This window comes from Tyto alba, unplaced genomic scaffold, assembly GCF_018691265.1.
Source record: "Tyto alba isolate M040663 unplaced genomic scaffold, T.alba_DEE_v4.0 Super-Scaffold_41, whole genome shotgun sequence".
Taxonomy (NCBI): Eukaryota; Metazoa; Chordata; class Aves; order Strigiformes; family Tytonidae; genus Tyto; species Tyto alba.
This window is the reverse complement of record NW_024881317.1, coordinates 11,129,092-11,153,669: the sequence shown is the minus strand read 5'-3', so window position 1 is coordinate 11,153,669 and position 24,578 is coordinate 11,129,092. Positions and strand designations below refer to the sequence as shown.

The 24,578-nt window shown below is 39.8% G+C and overlaps 1 protein-coding gene across 8 annotated transcripts; it reads left to right on the top strand.

Annotated features, from left to right (window-relative positions):
- Nucleotides 1-2,412: 2,412 nt before the first annotated feature.
- TM6SF1 (transmembrane 6 superfamily member 1) lies at nt 2,413-23,739 on the top strand. 8 transcript variants are annotated; one of them, XM_032982983.2, is made up of 12 exons: nt 2,489-2,574; nt 3,431-3,630; nt 4,465-4,606; nt 4,689-4,792; nt 6,124-6,221; nt 7,168-7,271; nt 8,150-8,232; nt 9,666-9,787; nt 14,416-14,520; nt 16,564-16,656; nt 17,665-17,784; nt 23,364-23,739. In XM_032982983.2, the coding sequence occupies exons 5-12, from the start codon at nt 6,201-6,203 to the stop codon at nt 23,553-23,555; spliced, it is 840 nt and encodes a 279-aa protein (XP_032838874.1). In that variant the 5' UTR covers nt 2,489-2,574; nt 3,431-3,630; nt 4,465-4,606; nt 4,689-4,792; nt 6,124-6,200; the 3' UTR covers nt 23,556-23,739. The 8 variants fall into 8 exon arrangements, with proteins under 8 accessions (XP_032838873.2, XP_042660300.1, XP_032838881.2 ...); XM_032982984.2 differs by lacking the exon at nt 4,465-4,606; XM_042804368.1 differs by lacking the exon at nt 3,431-3,630 and having other exon boundaries at nt 2,526-2,574.
- The last annotated feature ends 839 nt before the right edge of the window (nt 23,740-24,578 follow it).

Sequence of the window (24,578 nt, the reverse complement as noted above, 5' to 3'; positions counted from 1 at the left end):
TCTTTCCGCTTCCTCCCCCACAAAAACACAAAGCTTTCGAGAAATGCATGTGTTGGTTTTTGGGGACTTCTGCTTTTAAACTGAGGGTGTTGTTTGATCAGTAAGGTAGTATGGTGTTTGACTTAATTTCTGACTCAAAGCCAAATTTTGAACTATTTGTTATTGGGAAGGTCGGTCAGTGGTTTTGGGCTGCACTAACTGAGCAAGTTCTTCCTTTTTCTTTAGAATTGGTGTCAACCATACAAATAAAGTCAACGGAAATGCTGGGGATGTTATTTTCTTCATAAAGCCTGAAACAGAAGCCAGGATATTTTGGCACAGAGAAGGAAGGTTGGAATAAGAAGAATCTGTAGCTACTAGAAATAAAGATTTCTGATATGGGAAATCTGGCATACCAGAATCCACTAGTTCAACACTACCATGGGTGGACTTGGGGGCCTCCTCTGTCAGGAAATGGAAAGGAATGATGGAGCTGGAGGCTTGCTAGTGCTTCTTTCACAAGGTGAGAGATGAAAATGAAAGGAAAAATCATGCCCTTTTGAATACATACTTCAAACATTCCATTTCAGGGGTCTTTTCTGCTACCAGATGTTCATAATAATTTATTTTTTAGTCAGAAGTTGATAGATCTCAACATAATAGAGTCAAACAATGCACCCCATACAGGTGGGCCGCTATCTGCCCGCCACAGGATGTGCCCTGACAGTTTCTACTCAGAAGCTGAGACAGGACTTGATTAACAAGCCCAGTGCAAATCAATGCTGGAATACGCTGGCAGAGTGGTAAGGAAGAAGTTTCCCATATAGTGTTTGATTTTACGAACATGGAAACTAAGAAGCAAAGCTTGAAACATGAATCTTGAGACTGCACTGTGGCAGCTGCATACAAATAAGCAGCCTATACATTTGAAAGCTTGAGAAGTAAACTGGCTGTGCATTGAAAGGTAGGCATTTGGAGGTGGTAAATTTAGCCCTGACTCATCCAATGGCAATTTTGACACTTGGGTGGACTAAATTACTTTTAGGAGTTGCATCATGTTTTTACCAGATAGTTTGATTGAGCATGGTTTAACCCACTCATATACCTATGGCCAGATTATAGACCTTTCTCATTTGAAATAACTATGTAAGAATTTGTTTGTATACAATATATAGGACATAGATATACTCTGGGTCATCAAGTTCCTTTCTGGCAGAGGCAAACGTATCAATTAGTCTTTTGGTTAAATTTATTAAATAACATCTTAAAACTGAACTTTTTTAAAGAATTAATTTCTTATTGTAAAAGACTTAGAAGACCCTTTCCTGCTCATAGCTAAAAATCTGTTTCCAAAAACTAGTCAAAGTTTCTTCACAGCTTTGTCCTTCAAATTAAAGAGTTCTTTCCTCTCCCTGGTGTTAACTCCTCAAGTATTTATGGAGAGCACTCGTATGCCAAGCTCTTCAGCCTCCTGCTGATGGACAGGTGCCCTGTTTCCTCAGCCACCTCCGCACAGTCCTCTTTTGTATCGTTTCAATGTGAGAGAATCAGAATTGTGCCCGTTATTCCAAATGGGTGCTTTTGCAACGGTGTTAATGCTTCCTCATCTCTACCAGAAAGAGCTTGCTAGAAATGCATTTGCTGGTTTTCCCCAAGCAACGCAGGATGATCATTCTCTCTTGCCAATGTCCTGGATTTAAATGCTCAGTAACTTCTAGGAATAGTGGTTTTCATTTCTGTTTGCTTGGCATACAAGACTCAGTCCACCTTTGTTTGCACACTTACAGTTTACTGCTGATACTGCTGTATAAACAAAGTTTGAAGCCAGAAAAAAATGCTGATGGATAAACTGAAACCTTGTTCTTAATAACCCAGCTAAATTCTGATGTAAAAAGATATGCGTAATTTTTTCTTATGGGTTTCTTAGAGAACACTGACTCCTGCACCGGTCAGATCAAGGGAACCTCTCTTCCATCTGCCACCTTCCACGAACACGGGTCGCTTCCGAAAAGACACGGCGCCCTCGGCTGCACCCACCCGCGGTCCCTCGCAGCGCCATTATCGCCAATAATTAACCCGTGAAGCCTCTTTCACAACACTCAGTCCCGCGGTCACAGCACCCCCTTGGCATCTCGCCGCGGTCGCCGGCCGGCGGCTACCGGAGGAGCCCCGTCCCGGCCGCCTCACGCCCACGGTCCCGCGAGGGCCGCGTTCCCTGCCCCGCCTCGCCTTTTGGTCAGTCGGTCCCCCACTCCACCCCCGGGGCAGGAGCTCCCACCGCCCTCCCCGAGCCGCCGGGGGAGCCGCAGGCGGCTCCGGTTTCTGAGGCGGATTTAACCTTTCCCGCCGCGGGGCGGGAGGGGGCGGCCCGCCGCCGGGCGCGCGCCGGCGATGGGGCGGGCGGCGGGCGCGGGGCGTGCAGGGCTGAGGGGAGGCGGCGGCTGGGGCAGGGCGCGGGGCCTCGGGGCGCAGAGGGCGGCTGCCGCCTCCGCCCGCCGCGGGGATGAGCGCCTCGGCCGCCACCGGCGTCTTCGTCCTCTCCCTCACTGCCATCCCTGTCACGTACCTCTTCAACTCCCTGGCGGCGGCCGGCAGGTGAGGCGGGCGACTCCCGCCCTGCCGTGAGGGGAGGGGAGGGGAGCGGGCGGCGGGGGTGAGGGAGGTGCGGGCGGGCAGGGGAGCCCGGCGGGTATTTTTAGCGGCGGCGCAGGGAGAGGGCAGCCGCGGCCGCGAGGCTGAGCGGGACGGGGCGGGGGGAGGGCGCGGGTCGGGCCTGGCCGCGGGCAGCCGGAGCCCCGCTCCTGGGTCCTGCTCCGCGTCCTCTAACGGGAGCCGCGCCGCGATGCCAGCGGGGAGACCTGAGCAGGGCTCCTGGCTCGGGACTCCAGCCTGGCCGCTCGCCTCGGGACCCTCGAAGCTGCCGGTTTCGCACCGCCCCGAAGCGTGTCCCCGCGTCCCCGCCGCTCCCGCATGCGGCCCGCCCGAAGGACGAACCGGCCCGGGAGGTACCGGCCGGCCCCGCCGCAGCTGCCGCCGCCCCGCGCCTTCAGCCCCGCCGGCTGCCCCGGCGCGCTGCGGCCGCGCTCCGGCTCCCCGTCAAGGGATTCGCGAACAAAAGCCAATTCTATTTAAACACGAATGGAGGAACTCGGAAAGAATGGAAGGGCCTCGGAAAGCTCCCGAGCCGCACGCTTCAGGCGCCCCGTAGGACCTGCAAGTTTTAACTGAAAATGTCCGTATGCCCTCGCTCTAACCGCAGAAAATAAAGGTCTTTCCTCATGGAAAAAGACAATGTCCATAAAGGTCCGTGTGGTATTTAGTGATCCCACGGCCTCGGGGGTTTTGCAACTTCACAAATATTTGCTTTGTGTTTTTAAGGCTTTGCTACATCTCTTCCTTCCTCATTTTCCTCTTTCTGGCTGATAACTTATTTTTTGTTTCTCATTGCTAGAGAAATACCGAATAACACATGCTGATTTACTTGATTCATTGCCAATATTTATTTCAAATTGATAGACTGCAGTGAAAAGTCACTGCAATATTAACATCTGTAACGGTATGAAGAAATTCATCACTGGGAAAACAGATTAGCAGAAGATTCAAACCGTAAAATAAAACAACAAGCTAGTACTGCTCATCCTGACTCACAAAGTATGTGTGTACATATTCTGAAATATTTGATCTTTCAAACTTTTTGCAATAATTTTAAGTCAAGATTCACTAAGGCTGAAATTGTCATAATATTATTTGTTTGTACACAGTTTAGTTTTTTGACAAACGGAGTGGTACTCTGTATAAAATCATGTACCAAATATTTTTAGCTTATGCTTCTAGACTTTACCTAACTTTCCCCTCATTTTTTTTTCCTTCACACAAGTACAATGTGAAGACTGAAAAGGAGAGGCTTAAAGACAACTAAATACAATTTATGCATTTAGGGCTATAAACCAATTTCAAATTGATTTTTTTAACTTGCACTTTCCTGGGGAAGGATATAAATCTGCTTTGTGCCAAGGAGTTTTTTGCTTTCCTCAGCTACCACTTTACGTGCGCTATCATTGTAGCCCCATCTTCAGAGAAAAGGTCTTTCTGCCGAGCCAACCCCTGCTGATTACTGAGCCCGCCCAAGCAATTCTGCCTTATAGGGCCAGAGAGACCTTTGGTAGCACTTCCAAAACTGGAGATTAAACCATCATAGGCAGTTCGCACTGCCACTCCTATTCCATGGGACTGATGTGGTTTATTTGCAAATATGTAATTTCCTGAGTAGATAATTTATTGCTGAGGTTAGACTAAATGTCCTTAATGATCCTTTTTGGCCTTGAAATCTCTATGTTTGTGACTTTCACCTCTTATTGGCCTTTAAGTTTTCCATCATTTTTGTTTATTTTTGCAGATACCATTATGAAAACTGATTTTAGTCAGACAAATCTAGACTCCTGGATATGTTGTTTATCTAGTTATTTTCGTATTTTCTTTTTTTAGATGATCACGTGTGAAAAGACAGGGACATAAATTCTGCAAAAATATAAAATGAATACGATGACAGACTATGCAATGGACTTTAAAAACAGCTTTTTAAAGTATTTAAAGTTACTTTAAGAGTACGTGCATTTGAGGATAGCTGGTAAGAAAAGCTGAAGAAACAAAATTCTGTCTTTTTCTCTGTCTTTTCTTTTAAATTCTTTTTCTTTTTAATACTGTTACAGTTCCTGGGCAATCGTTGCAGTTGGATTGCTGGTTCTGGTTTTTATTGCTCTGTTGGCTCGTGTTCTTGTCAAAAGAAAACCACCAAAAGACCCGCTGTTCTATGGTATGCCTTGGTAACGATGAAGCTAAATTCAGAAAGTGCTACTTTATAGAAATGATAACATATGATGGTTATTTCAGATTGAACATTTAAGGTGTGGCTTCAGAACCCACTCTGGTGAGGTGCTAAGGATCCAAGGAAGAAAGAAAGAGTGGGGAAAAAGGAGGAGAGATAATGCTTCTTTTGAACTTTTCTATTCTTCTCAAATAGGAGATACGGCTTAGGGACAAGCTAGACCTCATATTTGAAAAGAATAACACTCAAGTTGGGCTGTGGAAGTGTTCATACCTGCTCTGTTAAGATCCTCCTTGTAGCAGGACTTAGACACTACAGTAGACCTCTTTCATGTATCTCATCCTGAGTGGAGTCATTTGGGGTTTTTAGATCTTTTGGGTCAATGGCCTCTATGGCTTAGTTCTTCCTATGATTGAATCCCTTAATTCTGCCTTTTTTATTAGGCTTCAGTGTTAACTCACCTTTGTGACATATAAGAAAGCTCAAATCACCCCAACTCCTGGCTCAGCCTGCCTGCAGACTAGGGCAAACTTTTCTATATTGGTACTTTGCCATTAAAAAATAGAGATACTGATTACCTTTTAAAAGGAAACCTTAGATCTAGATTACCTTATAGCAGAAATCTAGCAGAAAAACACTGCCATTTTCTAAAATTTTTACAAGATGGGTCTGTAGGTAAAGCAACGCACAAACCACCCGTATTTGCCCTCTATCTTCCTCCTCATTGCAACTTGTAGACGTCTGTCCCCATTGTTCTGCATGAGGCTGGGAACTATCAGTTCACACTGAATTCAAAGGAAATAAATAACATAAACCTACTGCAAATAAATTTCCTGTCTCAAAGGAGTGACTCGCTAACTAGCCGGTAGGTCTCCTATGGACTGCAGTGGCTAATGCAGTTTGCCTTGCTCTCCTCCAAAAATGGCAAGTCACATTTGCCTGTGCACCTCCTTTTTGTTGTCCTTCCTGCTTTCCAAGAGATGACTACAGTCAAGGTCGTATACTTTGTGAGACCAAGATTTTTGAAAGGCTGCATAGTCCTTTCTGCAGATGCTAGTTTTCCATGTTGGCTGTGCTGACAGCTCTACAGAATTTCACATTCCTAAAAAAATCTCCTGAAGGACTTTGTTGACTAACTACTAATTAAAAAATATTAAGCCATACAAGAAAGTCACACTGTATGCTAAATATCTGTGACCTCAAAGTAGATGTATCTAGTTCAGTAGATCTCTGCTTGACTGAATTTATCGGACTGTGAAATAACTGTGATTCTAAATCTTTTATTCATCTATTTTTTTTTTCCCTTTGTCTTATTACAGTTTATGCTGTATTTGCCTTTACCAGTGTAGTGAATCTAATAATTGGACTGGAACAGGATGGAATTATTGATGGATTCATGACTCATTACTTGAGAGAGGTAAACAATTGTTTGGCTTACAAATATAAACAAAATCTTTACTATAGCTTTTTATAGTAATTTTCACAGGAAAAAAACAGCCACTAACACATCAAAACGGGTCATCTTGAATTTGGTCATTGACCTGTTTCATTATTGTTATGGGCAAAATGTTCATTGACTTGAAATCACTGTTTCATTTGGAAAAAATAGCATACCTTTCAAGCTCCAACATTATTTCATTTAGTCAAAGTAATTCGGTTCTGTATGAACTTGTGGGAACTGAATAGACTCTACACATTTGCAGAAAGCAATAGATACTCAGCATTTGAAAGTGGATCAGTACTGCAGTACCTATGTGTTACCAAGAAGGAAACAAAATTGCTTTTATTTTTGCCTAATCACTTCACTAAAAGGAATTAAAGTGGAGTTAAAAAATGATGATGCCAGATAGCTAGTCAGCAGAATCTGTTGGCTGCTGAATATCAACATCTACCAAAAATAGCTCACTAAGAGCTTGATACGAAAGTCACTGAAGTCATTGAAAAGATTCCGTGAACTTTAGCGTGAATGAGCTGGACCTTACAAGGCTATGCCTTGTCATCAATATATTCAATGCTGTTGTAGATCTCTAGGTTGCTAAATATATCTTTATTTTGTAGCTTTTATTACTAAAATATGGAAAATCAGTATTTCCCTAATATAGCAGAACAATGCTGACATACACAGGAGTTTTTCCTTCCATCTTGCACCCTATTTTGCAACTATATGTTTGATTTAATTATGCCTGATCCTACCTAAACCAAGTTTGTGCTTGAGAACATGCACTGTCAGTCAAAAACTATACCCCTGGATTGAAAGAACATCAGTTACTTTTCTGAAATTGTTTCCTGCTGTTCTTTATTAATTGATTATTTGTTATTCTTCCTCTAATCGCTGTATCTTTTTTGAAATAAATGTTCCCTAGGGTGAACCATATCTGAACACTGCATATGGCCATGTGATCTGCTATTGGGATGGCTCCGTTCATTATCTGATGTACCTTCTGATGGTGGCAGCTATTGCATGGGAGTCAGTAATTTTGATTTGTGTACTGTTTACTCTGCTTGCATTCTCATATAACCTACAAAGGACTTCTTTTTCTATGTAGTGTCTAGATTTTTCTTTCAGGATTGTTTCATGTCTTAGGCCAAAGCAACACTATTAAAATTTTGTTGCTTTCAGGAATTGAAACCTCACTAAGTTCTCCTTTCTCTCAGCTAAGTAAGATCAACAAATCCATTGAATTGTAGGCTCTCTTCTTCACTCTGCAGCAGAGAGCATAGCCCCTCTGAATGCCTTGTGTTAGTTAAAATGAAAGCTTAAACAGGATGCACATTAAAACCATATCTGTAAAACTTTTTCTTTTTTTAGAACATATTTGTGATAGGAACAATGTATTGCTTAACATGATTATGTTCTTGCATCCATTTTAGAGAGTATGATCATGCAGTTTAAGATAAAATGGTTATTTCTAGGCATTCTTATGTTTACTGCTGTTGAATAAAGGGTTTGAGGAAAATAAGTGCTTAAATTCTAGAGGCTAATGTACCCACTGGTAATAGAAGCACTACCAGAATTAAATAAATTATTAATTATTTGATAGTCTTGTAGAACCTGTGATGTGCAAAATCATGCAGTCAGCCTTCAGATGAGTGAAGCATAACATCAGATAGAGTTTGTACAAATCCTGTACTGTTCATGCGATAACCTTCTCACACATGAATGTAAGATTTCTCCATATCTCCCTCTCAGAGGCAAGAATCCACTGTTGACTTGTGGTGCAGATTCTAAAACCTTTGCTTATTAATATACAACCATGGCAATCAGTATAATATTTGAAGGTAATTTGGGGTAGTGGATTTTTAGGGATGGTGCAATAATTATGTCTTGTTTTCTTTTTTAAACAGACAAAGCTATAGGACCATTGGCCTCTACTGGCTAGGTTCCATTATTATGAGCATCATTGTCTTTATGCCTGGAAACATTGTGGGTAAGGACATAATTTATATGACTAACTTTTTCCCATGTAACATTTTCTAAATTCAGTATTAGGTTATCTGTATTTCATTATTGAAGTGTCAGTTCCTTTCTGTAATAATATGAAAGAGGAATTTTAGGAATATCAGTAAAGAGTTGGAAGATATTTCAAAATTTAAATACAAGAAGGGGAAGATGGATACCAGGGGAAAAAAACCTTTCAATTTACATTGTTCTCAAGGAAAAAACCCCCGAAGTATTGTATTTTGTTATACCCATAAAGCTTTCATGCAAACTAGGTTTAATTTGAGCTATGAGACAATAACTGTCTCCTAGTGTCATAAAAAATCTAAATCTTATTTTGCACCAAATTTACAATCTACTTAGTAATTTGACTTTCGAGAAGCTCACAAGAGGCATCCAAATCACCTTTAAAAGTCAAATCTGGAAGTTCTTCTATTTTCAAAATAATTTAACATTCCTAGGTTTTTAACATAAATCAGTGCATATCTGTGCTGCTAGAGATTGAGAATTGTAATAAAAAAATTCTACATCATTATTACTGGCAGGTGGTCCTTTAAGAGTGCTGCCCCCTTCCATTGAATATTTCCTTTTTGACAAAGCTTAAATTGATGCAAAGTTGACAAGTGTTCAACTGAGCAAATTGTTAATGTGCCCAAATCCTGTAGACAGCTTCAGAAAAGCTTGCTCTGGCCCTACTTTTTATGACAGAGGAGGAATATTCATGGTGCAGCCTGGGGCTAGTCCAGTTCCATCCTTTGTAGATATACATGTACCATAGAAAAAACAGTCAGCAAATTTAATGTGGCAATATCTCTTCTTCCTCCCTCTAGGGAAGGCCGAGAAACTTGTTCTTGTGAGCATGCTTTCTGCCTTCCTTTCTGACATAGAGAGTAGTCAGTGAAAAAGACAGTTTTTCCTGATTTACCTGGGCTGAGGATATCAGTCTGCATTTGTTTTGTCCTCAAATGTTAGTACAGGCCCATAGGAGACATCAGGACTTTGGAAAACAAATGTTATATCAGATCTTAAAAAATGGACACAATTTTTTCAGTTTTTTTAAAGAATGATGTCTCTATTTGAAGCAGGTTTCATTAAGAGGTTTCAAAGCTGTCCCATCCTATAGGATTACTTACTGAATTGACAGAGGTAGTTTCCTGTCCCCTGAAAAAAATCCACTAGTTTCTGAAATGGCTTCCTATCTGATAAGCTGTCACCTGTGACTATCATTATTGAGCACATGATTTTCAATAAGATTTGTGTGTTGCTCGAGCATTTTTTTTTACATTTACAATTTAACATATTTCTAATGTTTTAGGTTTGCATTACCATAGCTTCTTTAGGTTTGATATTACATAGGGTATTTTAAGTCTTCTGCAACACAGCTTAAAAATTCTCATGCATCTTATAATTATTTTTTAACAGGCAAATATGGAACAAAAGTGTGTCCTGCTTTTTTCTTAAGTGTACCATATATTTGCCTTCCCATATGGGCTGGGTTCCGAATTTATAACCAACCTTCGGTGACTCATGACACTCCAGTCAAGGTAATATTATTGTATTTTTAGTATTGGCTACTGTTAGGAAAACTGAAATACGCTTGCTGTTTCTGCTGAGTTTTGTAGGTCCCTTGGTGAGCATGGAATGTACTGTAACGGTTCAATGTTATGACAATTGCTGCTGGGCTGTGTAGACACTGTAAAAATATCTATAGCGCAGGACCATTTCATTATGGTGGGATAAAGAAAAAGCAAAAGAATCTCATGTTTAGAGTGAAGAACCCATTTCAAGGTCTGTGTTATCACCTTCCTTTCAGTTTCTGACTGTTTCAGTTTCTTAGCTGAGGAAAATACTGACATATACCAGCTTTATAAAGCACTACAACATCCTTATAGAAGCTCTGCAGGAAAGTATTCTTCTGCAGATGACTTATAGATTTCATGTGATTTACTATCTTTTTCTATGTGCATTCTGCAATGTTAGATTTTACAGGTAAGACATTGTACATTGATTGATACAAAAATTATTTACATACTTCTTAAGAAAAAAATCTGTAAAAATAATGTTTACTTAAAACTTCTTATACCTTTGCCTTTGAATTTAATAGTTGTGCTGTAATAAGATTAACTGAGCAATCAAAAAATGCAATAATGGTTTATGCACTGTTTTATAGAAAATAAAAATACAAAAAATCCCTGCAGTACAAAGCACAGAACAGATCTTTAACTCTTTGTTGCTATAAGCAAGCCAGTTTATTGCCACAGCACACCGTATCAGTTGCAAGTAACATAATTAATATTTTTGCATCACAAGAGCTCCTGAGTCTCAGTTCGGTTCATTCTGTAACCAGAGACACAGATGAAGGCGTTGGTTTCTGTTCCATAGCTAAGAGGCAGTCAGTATGCAAGTGGTGTAGCCTATGGCATAGAATAACAGCAGATGATGTACTGACAGATTTTCCCAGGAATGCATGAAAGGTAACACTCAGCCATCCAGCCATGATTCTTCAGTAGGAAAGATGGGTATAGACAGACGTTTGTATCTCCTGAAGTTTGAAGAACCACTACAAAATCACCACTTTTAGGGCAGATCCTTATGAAAGGCAAACTGGGGGAGACTTCGGGTGCCAAATCCCCTTCTACCCTCCTGCATAGGCTTATAGGAAACCACATGTCCCATCCCAAAGCAATTTGAGCTGATTTACTTAAAGGCATCACTAATTCTGACCAGAAACACATTCTTTAGAGTCATCAGGGTAGAGAAATTAAGTGTAGTTAAAAGTAGTGAGAGATTTTTGCCATATATATTAGTGAGAACATCCTTTGCATGGAGGATGGATTTTCAGTTTGTTTCAGTTTGTTTTCTCAGTAATGAGAACACCACAGAAATTGCTATTATAGAAAATATGTGATGGACTGCTTATTTGCTGAAATATAGCCATGTCTCCTATGCTTACCAGAAGCTAAACTGCTTACCTAGGTTTGATATTTTACTTTGGTATATAGTGCAGAGAAACTTAGTTTTTAAATGCGGTTTCAAAAAGAGTGTATAAAAGCTGGTGATCTGAAAATTTCACATTGCATTTCTTAGTGAATCCTTTCTTGTAGACCTAAACTTCCTTGCACAGGAGGTCATAGAAGAAGCTTTGATTCCTTTCACTGGGGACTCCTACCCTTCCTAAATTGCTTCTTTTTTATAAATTGTATTTTATCTTCATGCCTAATTTATGCTCCATATCCAAGCATAAATACCTGGATTCAATAACTGTATATATTAAAATGCCTTTAAATATTAACATGACTACTCATGAATTTTTCTTACTTTTTATACAATTCTCAGTCCTAAATTAAATATTATTTCCAGAAAATAATTGTGTGTAATGCTATTAATCAGTTAGTTAATCATTGTAAGTCCTGAAAATATTTAGTTCTCTTTCAATAGATCATTTGCAATTAGCTGCAAAATTGAATTTTTTAGTTATCATTATTCAGAGTTGATATTAAAAGATTTAGGAAGAAAATGTAATAATGCTTTTAAATGTGATAGTGCAAGTATATAGAAAAATACATGAAAGCAATGGAAGTAAGGTATAGTCTCTTGGCTATGGTATTCATTGCTGTAATATTATTATAAACCAGTTTTTTTTTAAAAAATAAATCATCACTGTGGGGACAGAGAAGTACTAATCAAGTTTTGGATGTTTTCTACTAGAGGTGGGTGCATGGAAGAGGAGTTGTGTTGTGCCCTCATTTAGAATCGAACCAAGCTGTGCTGCACTATTTACAAAGCCCAGCAGATTTAACTACAAGTATATCAACCCAGAAAAGCTTAATGTAATTTAAAATTCATTAACAGAATTAATACGCATAAATTCAGATTTTCACATGAATTCTGAAGGGACTGACTTCTATGGACAGCACACAACACAAGATGATTTCGATTCCTTAAAACTGATCTTGTAAGAAGACTTTCAGAAGTTATGGAAAATACCTTTTTCCTGGAAGCGAGAGAAAATTCAAAGCATGCCTACATACTTCCTTGCCACACAAAAGAAACAGCAGGGTTGGCGAGATCTGTGCAGAGTTCAATGTTGTTTGCAATAAACAGGAAACCTGTGGCAGGTCATCTCTACTCGACCGATGTATTTAACACATAATTCATTTTAGCATGTATCGATGTGACTTTGCTGTGTAAAAAAAGGGTAAGGCAAAATTATTACATAGCTGAGGTCTAGCAGCAGAGTACATACTGTCTTCCAAACTCTTGCTTCTCTCTTTTTTAAAGCCTTGGATTTTCATGTTGTTTGCATAAATGTATGCACAGAGAAAAAGGTGTGAGTTTTCTGTACCTTAGCAATTTCACAAACTCATACTGCACCAAAGTTCTTTCCACTAATATTTGCTTTGTCTCCAAAATCTCTAAGTACAAAGTTCTATTATACCTTTGAGATCACAGTAAATATGCCTGTTAATTTAATATACCTTTTGAAAGGAGGATACATATATATAAGCCTCATACTTAGACAAATTTATGGGAAGGAAATATATCAACCCTCAAACTTTCCATTATCCTTAGGTAGCATACATCTGAAAATTACTTGCAACTCAGCAGCCATGGGAGGCCTTTTTCTTTCATGGAAATAAATATTAGAATATAGACATTCTTTGCAGGTAATATTATAAACATTCCTACACTAGTACTTTAAATGCTGTCAAGTGACACCATACTGCCAAAACAGACCTGTTATTTGTGTTTGAAAAACAAAGGTGTCACTTTTTTTCTGAAAAAAATCCCTTAAAATAAAAAAAGAAATAGCTTTATGAAAGGGATGGCCTATGTGTTTAAAATAGCCTTATTTTTGTTAAGCTACAATTCAGATCTTGTAGTTCTTACTCAGTAATTGTGCTTGTAAGATCAGTTCTCCTGTTTCAATAACTTTATTGTGAGTTTCTTGATCCTGAGCACTTTTAACTGTGCCTCTACATTCTAATTATTGTTTTGTGCTTTGGAGAGAATTCCACAAGTGTATAACAGGAAGGAAATCAGGTTTTTCTTTTGCTGTCTGCATGCCAACACAGCTAATAAAAAGGAAGAGGAAATGAGTAATATATAAATGGAGAAGTTTTCCCTCTGAACTACAGAAAGATACTCTGATATGCTTATAATTCTGTCTGTGACTACACAGTGCTGAGAGTGTACCTCAAGTTATTTCCATGAGTCTTGTAAATTTTACCATGCAGGCAAATAGGTGACTTCGGTTCCTTCAAGCCATTTCCCACATTAAGTATCTATACATCCTTTGCTACTGTAGAGTGTGAACCCCTCACATCTGCCCATGCAGTGCAGTGGGGGGGATTCCTGTTCTGAGTCAGAAGAAACAAGGTACAGAACAGACCAGATCCAGATGCTGAGCAGTGCTTCAGTGCCTGTCAGAGGAATCCATAACATACAGTAATAAAAGAATGAAAGGAGGATTTTCCACATGCTCCATATGTGCACAGACACACACATTCCGTTCTATATTTCTACATTACATATTAAGATATTTGCTCACTGATTTCAGAGAGCTCAACTGACCACAAAAAAGCTTTTATTTTATGCCAGTGGTATTCCATTAATTTCAATGGTGTCACAGGCTGCTGAAAGCCAGCATTCGCTGTCAATAATGAGTTAGACCCTCATTTTGCGGTCCCTCCAAACAGTAGTTTTACAAAGTGTATTAGATTCAACATCAAATGTTTGATAAGAGCCTCCATTTCCAAAACTTTTCTACATAGAGATGTTCAGGAAAATGTGTTCATTCCAATTATCAAAAGATGCAACTTTGAAGAAGTTACACTGCTTTAAAGCCTTATGTGATTGCAGAATTCATTTGATTTAATTTGCGTTGAAAGTAAGCCATTCTGTATTGAAATGGCCTTAGTTGGATCCATCCATTTCTGGAGTTTATTGAGATTAATTTTCCTCACTGCATCCTATAAAGTCTGAAGTCACCCTTTTTCACATGGAAATCTTTCTGACTCTGAAATTGGTGGATAAATAGCGTAATGTAACTGAGAGCTAACTGCATCTATCAGTGTTTCACCGCTTCATCCTTCTTGTAATGACTGATCTGGAGTTAAATGCACATCACATGGAGTCAGAATACACTTACTAAACACATTCTGTGTTGCAGGTGGTTCAGGAGGTCCAGAAGAAAGGACTCTTAAGACGACCAATAGATTTAATGTTAGCTGCATACCTCATTCTAGCAACGGTGTTTTGCATATTCAGAGGCATGGTAAGTTGAAGCTATTTTAATATTCTGGCCTCTAATTTTCAGTCAGACTTTTAAATTTGCAACAATTGTGTCTGTGAAAAAGTATGTATGTTTTGGTCAAGGGAAATCCTGTGACTTTCAGGGCTGGAATAGGCCTTAGATATAAAAAGGACAAATTGATTATTTATAATAATTAGCAGTGCTTTGCGTCTCCATTTTGCTCTAAGTATATTTTTCAAAAGGTGAAGTACAATCACAAGAGTAAATAGCATCCCAATGACCTAAAACTGTTTTAATTGGTCTGGTGTTACACTTATGGCTAACATAGACACAAAACAATTAAATTAAATCTGTATTCATGTTTTTCTAAATAGAGATGCATAGTTAAAATTATATAGGAAACCAAGTTGATTTACACTGCATGAGACAGAGGAGAACATCTCCACCTGCAAGAAAAAAAATTATTCACGTTACCTAAACAACACATTGTTTCTACTTACCAAGCTGATTTTTAAAAAATGTTTGCTTTTTAATCATAGTTGATTGAATTAAAATTTCTGAGGGAATGAATCAGTACTGGAACTTCTTGCAGTAAATAAATCCAGTTATAGGTAAATCTAGTCCTTTGTCAGCTCTAAAGCATTTTATGTCTTAAGCAGAAGGGAAGTTGTGTATCATTCAGTGAACAGAGCTCAAATGTTTAGGTGTCTTGGAAAACTGCCTGCTGACTTGATTTGTAGATCTGATCCTGCCTAGAATAATTCAAGTAAGAGGTGACGATAAGTACCCAAGCAATTTACCTAGGTAGATTGTCCTTTTGTAGTTCTGCTGCTCACATTACTCTATCATATTCTGCTGTTTCTCTGAAAACTCACCTCTCAAAAATATTATTTTCTTCTAACTTGTTAGACTGGTTTATTTTTTATAGATCCTGCTACTACAAAGCACCACTGATGCAGGATAATCAGCTGTTTTACCTGTAATTTCACTGTGGGGAATTGTTAATCTCATGCTCCAACATCTTACTTGGTTCTGCAATTTCTCAGAGGAATTTTTTTGTTGATTTTGAGAGTGTGGTCATTTCCTTATATATTTCCTTTACCAGAAACTAGTTACCAGTAAGGAACTCCTTAGTACCATTATTTTTACATACAAAGAACAACTGAAATCCATGTGTAAACTGCAGTAACCATGATTTATAGTCTACTGAGACCTGCTTCTTGAATGTCCACGTTGTAAAAGAACAGGGAGGGATATCCACTGTTTGTAAACCTTTACATTTCCCCCTCAAAGTCACACAACAAATACACATGAAATTTAGTTGTGCAAAACTTACTGTTCAGTCCTGGAACTTAGGCATTAATGATGCCTTGCCATAAAACAAAGTGACAGCTCTTGACACAGACTGCTAACTCCTTTTAGGATAGTATTTGCTGTAGTAGTTTCAAGGGCTACTATGAAAATGAACTACTTTTACAACCGGCTCTCTTTTCATGTTTATTGGGAGGTTTGTTTTTTCTGTAAGAATGTAAAATCCAATAATCTCTCATTTATTACTCTCTTTTAAAAATTATCATTAAGTAAAGCCTGTCTCTCTGCATTGCTCTCTACTGCTACCTTGTCACAATGCAACTCTTCCTTGGACTACATTCATAGCTTGCTATCCTGAAATTGGGTGCTTAACCTGAAGTTTCCACTGTTTGAGCAATTTTCCATTGGGAAGTTCATTTGCTGGGATCAAAGTCTGTTTATCAGAGCAAATTAATAGCAATTACACTTTTACTACACCATAGCCAACTGACTGAATTACCTTCTAGTCAAAAGCTTTAAAGCAGGCTTTTGGCATTTCCTTGCAAACCCTTGGAGCGGGAGCTGAGAGGAAGCTGCATTTCAGCTTTTTAATTAGTGATCAAATGGATCGCCTTTGCAATAGGATTTGAGCAAGCCTCCAGGGTAGCAGTGCTGCAGACAGCTAGTGAATCTTTAGGGCTGGTAACAGGCGTCAGGTTAGCTCGTTTTAGAACAAATTCTTTGTTCACAGGAAGTTTTAAAAATTCTTCTTAGATTGCTCTGGATTGCCCTGCTGAACTCTGCCGGCTATATATTCAACTTCACGAGCCTTATATAAAAGACCCTGCTGCCTATCCTAAGCTTCAGGTAAAGCATTGACTGTGAAGCATAGAGTGTTAAGTGATTTGTTAACTGGTGCAAAGATGAAGCCATGGATTTCACAGATGACAAGATCAATAAGGGAAGTATTTGTTCATGGCAAGTTAAATTGCATTTCATGTTTTTTACTATAGTCATTACAAAGTACCAAGATGTGATAAACTTAACTCAGATTCAAACCAGTTACCTAGAATTACACAACCTAATTACTCAGGCTTCTTTTAATATAGTCCATGAAACAGATCTATATGCTTTTTATGATCATTTCCCTTCCTTAGAAGGATGAAGTAGACTTTTGCTCTGGAATAATGGAGCAAAATGGGGTGTAGCAGGACAAGGTTCCTTAAGCTCATGTTACACTCCTGTCACCAGTGACACACTCCTTGAAATACAATACTTTTTACAAACCCTACTTACACAAGCATTGCAGAGGAGGGAATGTGGTGCGTTACTTTTGTAGTATTTGCAAGGTTGCCATTCTTTTGCAGCCCTGGCTGCTGCTTGGGGGCAAGGCCTGAAGTAGTAAGAGGATTCATGAGTGAGACAATGAGCAGAAACCACGTATCTCTGCTGGACCTGTTCTTCCCGGGAAAGGGGTGGCTCAGGTATATCTCATAGCTCCCGGCCGACACTGCAGCGGAGCTTGAGAAATGGACACCCATGTTGTGTTGGACACTGAATTAGGTCAGGCCATACTTATTGGCATGGTCTCAATACGCCAAGGGGTAGGAAAACATGTCCTGGGATGAAGTGGATTTGGACAGGGCAGAGACAACTGCCATCAGTATTGGTGGAGGCCTTAGGGTAGCTGGATCCAGTCAGCAGCATCCAGGCGTGCAACTTTTCACAAAGAAGTTATAGCTGCAAGAAGGCCTGGGAATCATTGCCACCAGGAATGTAGTTCTGAATAGTCTCAACTCTTCAGTGAGCAGCTGCCTAATTTTTAAATGCATCTCCCTCACTGCAAAGCAACTAATATTTCTGTTTAAAATGCAGATGCTGGCATACATGTTCTACTCTGTGCCTTACCATGTGGTTGCTCTGTATGGCCTACTGGTGCCTGGTTGTTCCTGGATGCCCGATTTAACCCTTATACATGCTGGAGGACTAGCTCAGGTATTTCTTTGTAAAACATTCACTCTTGAATTACAAGTTAATAAGTAGAGATCTATGGAATAAATAAGGGGCCCAGGGCTTGATCTTCCCACGGAGGTTTTATGCCATTGTAACTCAGATCACCTTTTGTATCTGTAAAATCTAATTTAAGGGACTGGAGAATCAAACCCATTATGTGCCTCCAATGACTGCATTCTTGCTTTAGCAGACTTTTATCCTTCTGCAGAATGTTTTTACTGGGCTCATTTAAACCTTATTAAGCACCATGCACTCTTTAGCTGAGACCATGAAGGAAGCCTATCTTAAAGCAGTAACAGTCAACCCTATAAAATAACCCAAACACAACAAAACAGTACAATACATTGTTCCCATACGTGTTGGCCAATTAGGTAGTTTGAAAAATACAAAAAGTAACTACTAGTTACACAAAATGGACAATATCGGTTGATGATGTTGATATAATACTGAGAACACCCTGGGCCACAAATCACAGTAAACACTAAGACATGCTTGTGTTGCCAAAGGCAGACCAATGATAACACTAACTTATTCTGTTCCAAATCTCTTAAATAAACAAACAACAGTAGTTAATTACTTGATGGTGCTGATGCATATGAGAAGACTGACCGAAACAGAAAAAATTCAACAGGAACTAGTGAATGACTTCTCATGACATATAGATGACCATTAAACAGTTGAGACAGAGTGACAATGGTTTTGTACTGTACTTAGGAAGTGAAATATGCTCTGAGCATCCAGACAGTGCAGAAAATATGCACGTAATCCTGCAGCAATAATGAGAACATTGGGACATGGCAGTAAGAGTAATTCAGGTACCACCATTAGACAAACAGAGATCAACATTTTGTTCCTCAGGCCTGAGATACCAATCATGGATATAAACTACAATCCAGCTTAAGTGCCCAGTAAGGATGCGGAGAGTGACATTTTATTTTCTATTTGTGAGCATTATCACGGAGAATACAACTTTTTGACAGTTTATAGAGAATCTTGATATACCAAATTAAATCAAAACAGAATCTGTCAAACATATTGATGAAGAAATTTAGATGCTCAAAAGATATCACAAATATTATACAACTGTGTTTGGCCCAAATCTAATCTAAAAAAAGCACAAGCTAGCTAAAGTACGCAAGCCACTGTCAAGAACCTCTCTCTACTGAGAGATTACTCAGGCTTCATGAATTCCCCAGACAGTTGGGAAAGAAACCACTCCTTCAAAGATTATTTAACACAAGGAAAAGTAAACCAGAAGTCAGAATGTGCCAAGTATCACAACCTTGCATACTTGCCAAAAAAGCTCAGCCTCCCAGATTGGAGGCAATTGCTGTTTGGTTGGTTTGGTTTGTTAGGGGGGTTATTTTGTTGTCGTTTTTCTTTCTCTCTTAAATGTTTCTCATAACAAACACTTTTTTTTTTTTTAAATGGCACTTTGTACCTTTTAGCTGTATGATGAATGCATGCAACATTTTGTTGCTGACTTCTCTGTTGTCCCTTGTGGTCTAGCTTCAGGATAATGCCGATACACACATTAGACAAGAAGAAAAGCTACTTGTAACCCAAAGCTAACACTCAAAATTTCCCATTTTACTCTTTAAAGCTTGTTCTAGGCACAAGTGAAAAACCATGGTCTGACAAAAACTGATTAAGAGAACTGTATGCTGCCGCACACTTCTCACATTTTATCCTGATTCAAAAAACATTTCTTTACCTTTGGGAGGTTTTTTTTTTGTAGTTTTTATTTTAATGCACTGCAGAAGGAACTTCAGTCATTCCACAACTGGACATGATTTAACTGATTTGACTTGGTGAACTGTGAGCAACCTGGGATGAAAAATGTGTGTGACAGTGAATTGAGGACTTCGTATTATTTTGGGGTTTGGTCATTTTGATGCACAAAACATTTCCAGGTTTGTCTACTGTTTAAGCTAAAACTTTGTAATTGATAATTAAAACATATGTAGCTACTGAAACATATTTTGCTTTATATTCTGCACAGAAGTGCAATAACAGCAAATATCTAATGATGGAAACAGTGGGCATTTCTCCCTGGGGATGAACATGCTCCTACAGATGGGGAATGTGGAGATTTTAATTATTTTTATTTCTATCATTATGAAGTATATACTTTTTACAAAAGTAAGTGTCAAAATACCATGTGATACATCTAAACTAAGAACCTCTGAAAGTGCCTAGCCTTTCTCACACAGAGCAATATTTACAGTTTTTCAGAATTACATATAGAACTCAGCTTGAATTATTCCATTACTAACTTTCAGACTCCAAAACCAGGTTGTGACCTTCATTAGACTTTCTGAAGCTTCAGAAAGAGCTCTTTAAATGCCATATAACTAAAGTAGCAGGAGCTTTGCTGATACAAAAGGGTTGGAAGAGCCTCTGGACTTGATTAAATTGCTATTTCCCTATGCAAGTGAGCCACATGAGAAGGGATGAAGAGCCATACCCCTGCTATCCAAAGCCGTTCTGCCTCACCAACTCCCCATAGCCCACTTCCCTATCCTCTCTGATGTAGAAAGTTTTTCTCTACTCCTTCTCCATTTAAGTGTTTTCCATAATCCTGCAATTTTGGTGGCTTGTTTCTGAAGTGCTTCTTTGTCTTACATGAGAACATAAAACCAAGAACAGTTTTTTCCAGGTTACTCTCTCCCCACTCTATTTGATGGCTTTCAATGGCCTCGTAAAACATGGTCCAAACCCCTCCAGAGTTACAGTCTTGGCTTGATTTTAGTCAGTTTTAGAGAGAAAGCACAAAGTAAAGGCCTCCTAACCTTTTCTGGGCCCTTCTCTGTCCCTAGCTAGAGGGTTTTCTTGACTGCAGGGTAAGAAACATTCATAATATTGCCTATGATTAGGCTACAGGCAAAAAAATACTGTAAAAAAAAAAATCCAAACCCAAACTATTTCATACAAAGTAGCTTAATGAGTAGCAGGCAGATGCCAATTGCAGCTGCCAAGTTGACCAGTGGCATGTCCAGCACCAGGCACCTTCAATTGCTGTGGGACAGCCTGATCAGCAGAGCAGCCGAGGCAAAGCGACCTTAGAAGTTTGGTGGCAGCATCTCAGTTGGTTTATTTCTCAGCCATGGTTTAGGGGTTTGATCCTCAAAATTTTCCATGTAAAGTGTTCAATAACAGGAAGCACCAAGGAATGGCTTATTTGCTGAGAGGACCTGATCATGGCAAGGGAACGCAGACTCCAGGCTGCTCTCGCTTACCACAATGCCAGCCTACTGCACAACAGGCACAGAGATCTGCAGTAACTAGCAGCTCTTGTCTTACTGCTTAAAATTATGGATTTGGTGCAAGTCTGCCTGGTACTTGAAAGAACAACAGGACTGGAATAGTGGTAAGTGAGAGATCTGCTTTTAAGATGTATCCTCTACCCCAAAGGATTTAAAAAAAAAAAAAAAAAAAAAGGCAAGCAGAAGCACAGTACAGTCATGGAAACAAAACACACGAGATTAAAGACATAACACAGTTTCCACAGAGGCAAATCGAATTAAAAAAGTTACTTTAACAAACCTAAATATCCTCCCTGGTAACGAAAGGAAAAAGCAATATGTTATGTTGAAAAACAAGTCTAATAAACAATAACTTAATTATATGGTACATCATTAGCTAGTAAAAATCTTCACGGGCTACAAATAGAGCAAGTGTTTCTGCTTTTCCCTTTTAAAATGCTCAAAGCTGACTAATCTGCCACAACTCTTGTGAGGTACAACACAGTAAGGCTTAGGTCTTCAAAGGTATCTAGGAGGCTGTGGGAACTCTGGGGCTCTCGGAAGCAGCCCCTTGCAGCTTTTTCTGACAAGACTTACTATGAATTTATGAATTTACTATCAACTTACTATGATGCGTGGCTGTCCACTCTTGGAGACTGGCAGGCCTTGCAGTCCTCCACGGAGAAGTACGTAGCTTAGCAGCCCATTTGCCCCTGAAGCGACTCTAAAATCCTGCCAGGAGGCTGTTAGCATCGAGGTAAACATCAGACAGACCCAAACCTCCTACCTGAAAGCGGCGGTAGCTGGCTAGCTCCTTGGGAACTGGTGCCCCACATAACGAGAGGGCTTTGCTGCTGAGCACTAATTCTCTGGCTGCCCAGGCCGAGATGGCTCCCGAGGCGAGGAGAGGGACAGGGATCTGACCAAACCACCCAGGTACCAAAGGCAATTCCTGCCTGAGACAGGTGAGAACAGACAGGCTGTAAGAGACATCCTGACTTATAAGGCTGATATAGAAAGGCTGCTGATAGTGTGCTCCTGAACATCTGCTTACTGTGTAATAGCTATTTACTGAAACATGCTAAGTGGCACTCTGCTGAAGTGTGTTTGTATTTGATTTCTTTGATTACTCCGTTTCCTGACTCAGGTTTGCTAGATCAGCTCTCCCTATTCAGTGGAGGTGATTAGAACCACCTGAAAACTGATTTCCTCTTCTGTTTTTGATGTACGGTCTCAGCCTAACCTTTGGCTAGAGGGGTGTGTATTAAACCACCTGGACTGTATTTCACTTTCTACTTTGCTAAGTGTGAACAGAACTGTGTTCTCTGCGGGCACAGACTAACTCCTGCCGAAGCCAGAACAGAGGATGTGATTTGGCCATAGTGTACTCTTGTGTTACTAAACTCCTGGTGACCCTTTCTCCTGCTCTGCTTAAGATCAAATTGATGTTTACCTTCTGAGATCTCCTCTACTGTTAAGTAACTAATAATAAAAAAAATTGGACACACAATAGTTAATGTGAACAAGCTGTGGCTTGAAATAGCAGGTAACAGATGGAGACAAAAGACAGTAACTACCCTGACACTTCTATCTTTAAATGTTTGTTTATGCTAAAAATATGCTTCAGCCCAGCAAGCTTGTCTTTGCATATAACCTTCACTGTAAACTTAACCTATACTTCAGAACCGCCCCCAGCCCAAAAGCCAAATACTGCAGACATTTTCTGAAATCCCCAGGAGTTCAGGGATCAGGATCTGGAAGACTGGGCCTAAGATGAAACAAAAAAACCAATCCCAGAACTAACATAGCTTCCAAGGTTTCACTTTCTAACTTTATTCGGGCTGAGTGAGCGTCTGCTTCCCGCCGGTGCCAAACAGAACATTCCTCGGGCGGTGGGTGCGAGTCCCACCCCCACTGCTGGGCGGAGGCGGGGGGGGGCAGGTCTCGGCGGTGATGCACACTGCAGCGGCCGCGGGGCTGGGGGAGGATCACAGACCCCCTGTGAATGATCACCTATAAGCCAAGGGTGAAATCCTATACCTGATGTAAAGATCAGTGCTACCACGTGCACAAAATAAACCTCCTACCAGGGCGCTGATGGTTCCATTTATGCCGCTTGTACCAAGATATTAATGATCTTAGTTTAGACTGTATTTTTATACCACTGTGCAAAAGTATGACGGATAATTCTGGAATAAAAGGGCTGGCTTGGAAAATGTCGCTGGAGATGCATACTTGCATGCAGATTATGCTGTCTTTCCAAAATACACATCAACTTTACCTTTTTTTAATATATACATTATATACACACCACAGGCTCAATTTTCCCATATTGGTGCTTCTCTTCATGCTCGAACTCCTTACATCTACAGAGTCCCTGAAGAAGCAAAACAGTTTTTCCTGATATTGAACATAATGTATGGGATCCTTCCCCAGCTGTTGGCTTACAGGTGTGTCAACAAGCCAGAGTTTTTTATGAAAACAAAACAAGAAGAAAAAACAGAATAGCACAACTGTTTTCGGCTCCTCTTTTCGGCTATGTCTGTAATTGGGTTGGGATGTAGTTGAACTGCTCAGATGGAACCCAGATGAAGCGTGTAAGATGTGTAAAATTGCACAGTTGTGTAAAGTTGCATGGTCTGTTTTGTTTATCCTACTCAAAAAGGGAAAATAAAGACAACTACCTTCAGTACCACTTCTCAACATTTTGACTTTGTGCTGCAGTGGACTTGCCAGTTCATATAGCTATTTTTAAGTAAGCTGCTTTGACAGTTTTAGAAATATTGTATGAAGTTAAATAATAATAATGATGTCAGTGTTTAGCCTGCACACACTAAAGAATATCAGTGCTAGCAATCCCTATACAGAGCTGCTGTAGAATGTGAAGGTCAGTATTTTGAAGTGTGAAAAATTAACATACATAACTCTGTCACATGCACATGTTTTATTTGTCAAAAAGTATGTCTTGTGGGTCAGCCTTGTTAAAAATCCCAAGAGCTCTTTTAAGAAGCAATCAACTCTTATGATAAGACTCCATGTTTGATAAGCAAATCTTACAGCTTTGTTAATTCTTTTAAGGATTCACTTCGGCAAGGACTGCTCATCTGCTTGAAGCTAAGCATGTGCTTACTGCCACTTGTGGACGGGGCACAGAGAGCTCATTCCCTTAAACAGTCAGGCCTTGCAGCCTAGCGTGCATTGTCAGAGGGGAGGGGTTTGGCCGGGTTCTTCTCTGCAGCTACTTTTGCTCATGCTGTTAGGTCATAAACGAGTAGCAGCAAATACAGTGGCCTTGGTTTGTGTAGCTGATGTTTCTGTTTGTAATTACAACTACTTCTGTGCCTTTTATGTGTATTTATACTGAAAGCAGTATGCTTAGTGCCTTTCTCACTGATGAAATTAGCTGATACATTTTAACTGGAAACACTTTATTTTGTGATGTGGACTCTTGGGTGTTTTGATTTAGAGAATTTTAGTTTTCTTTTTAAACCTAATGGGGAACAAGGAAGCATCAGCTCATGCGCATGCGTG

Coding starts and splice junctions, on each gene's coding strand:
- TM6SF1 (XM_032982982.2), top strand. CDS start 2,483: ATGAGCGCCTCGGCCGCCACCGGCGTCTTCGTCCTCTCCCTCACTGCC. Junction 7,272..8,149: donor GTGGCAGCTATTGCATGGGA/GTCAGTAATTTT, acceptor TTTTTTAAACAG/ACAAAGCTATAGGACCATTG. Junction 14,521..16,563: donor TTTGCATATTCAGAGGCATG/GTAAGTTGAAGC, acceptor AATTCTTCTTAG/ATTGCTCTGGATTGCCCTGC.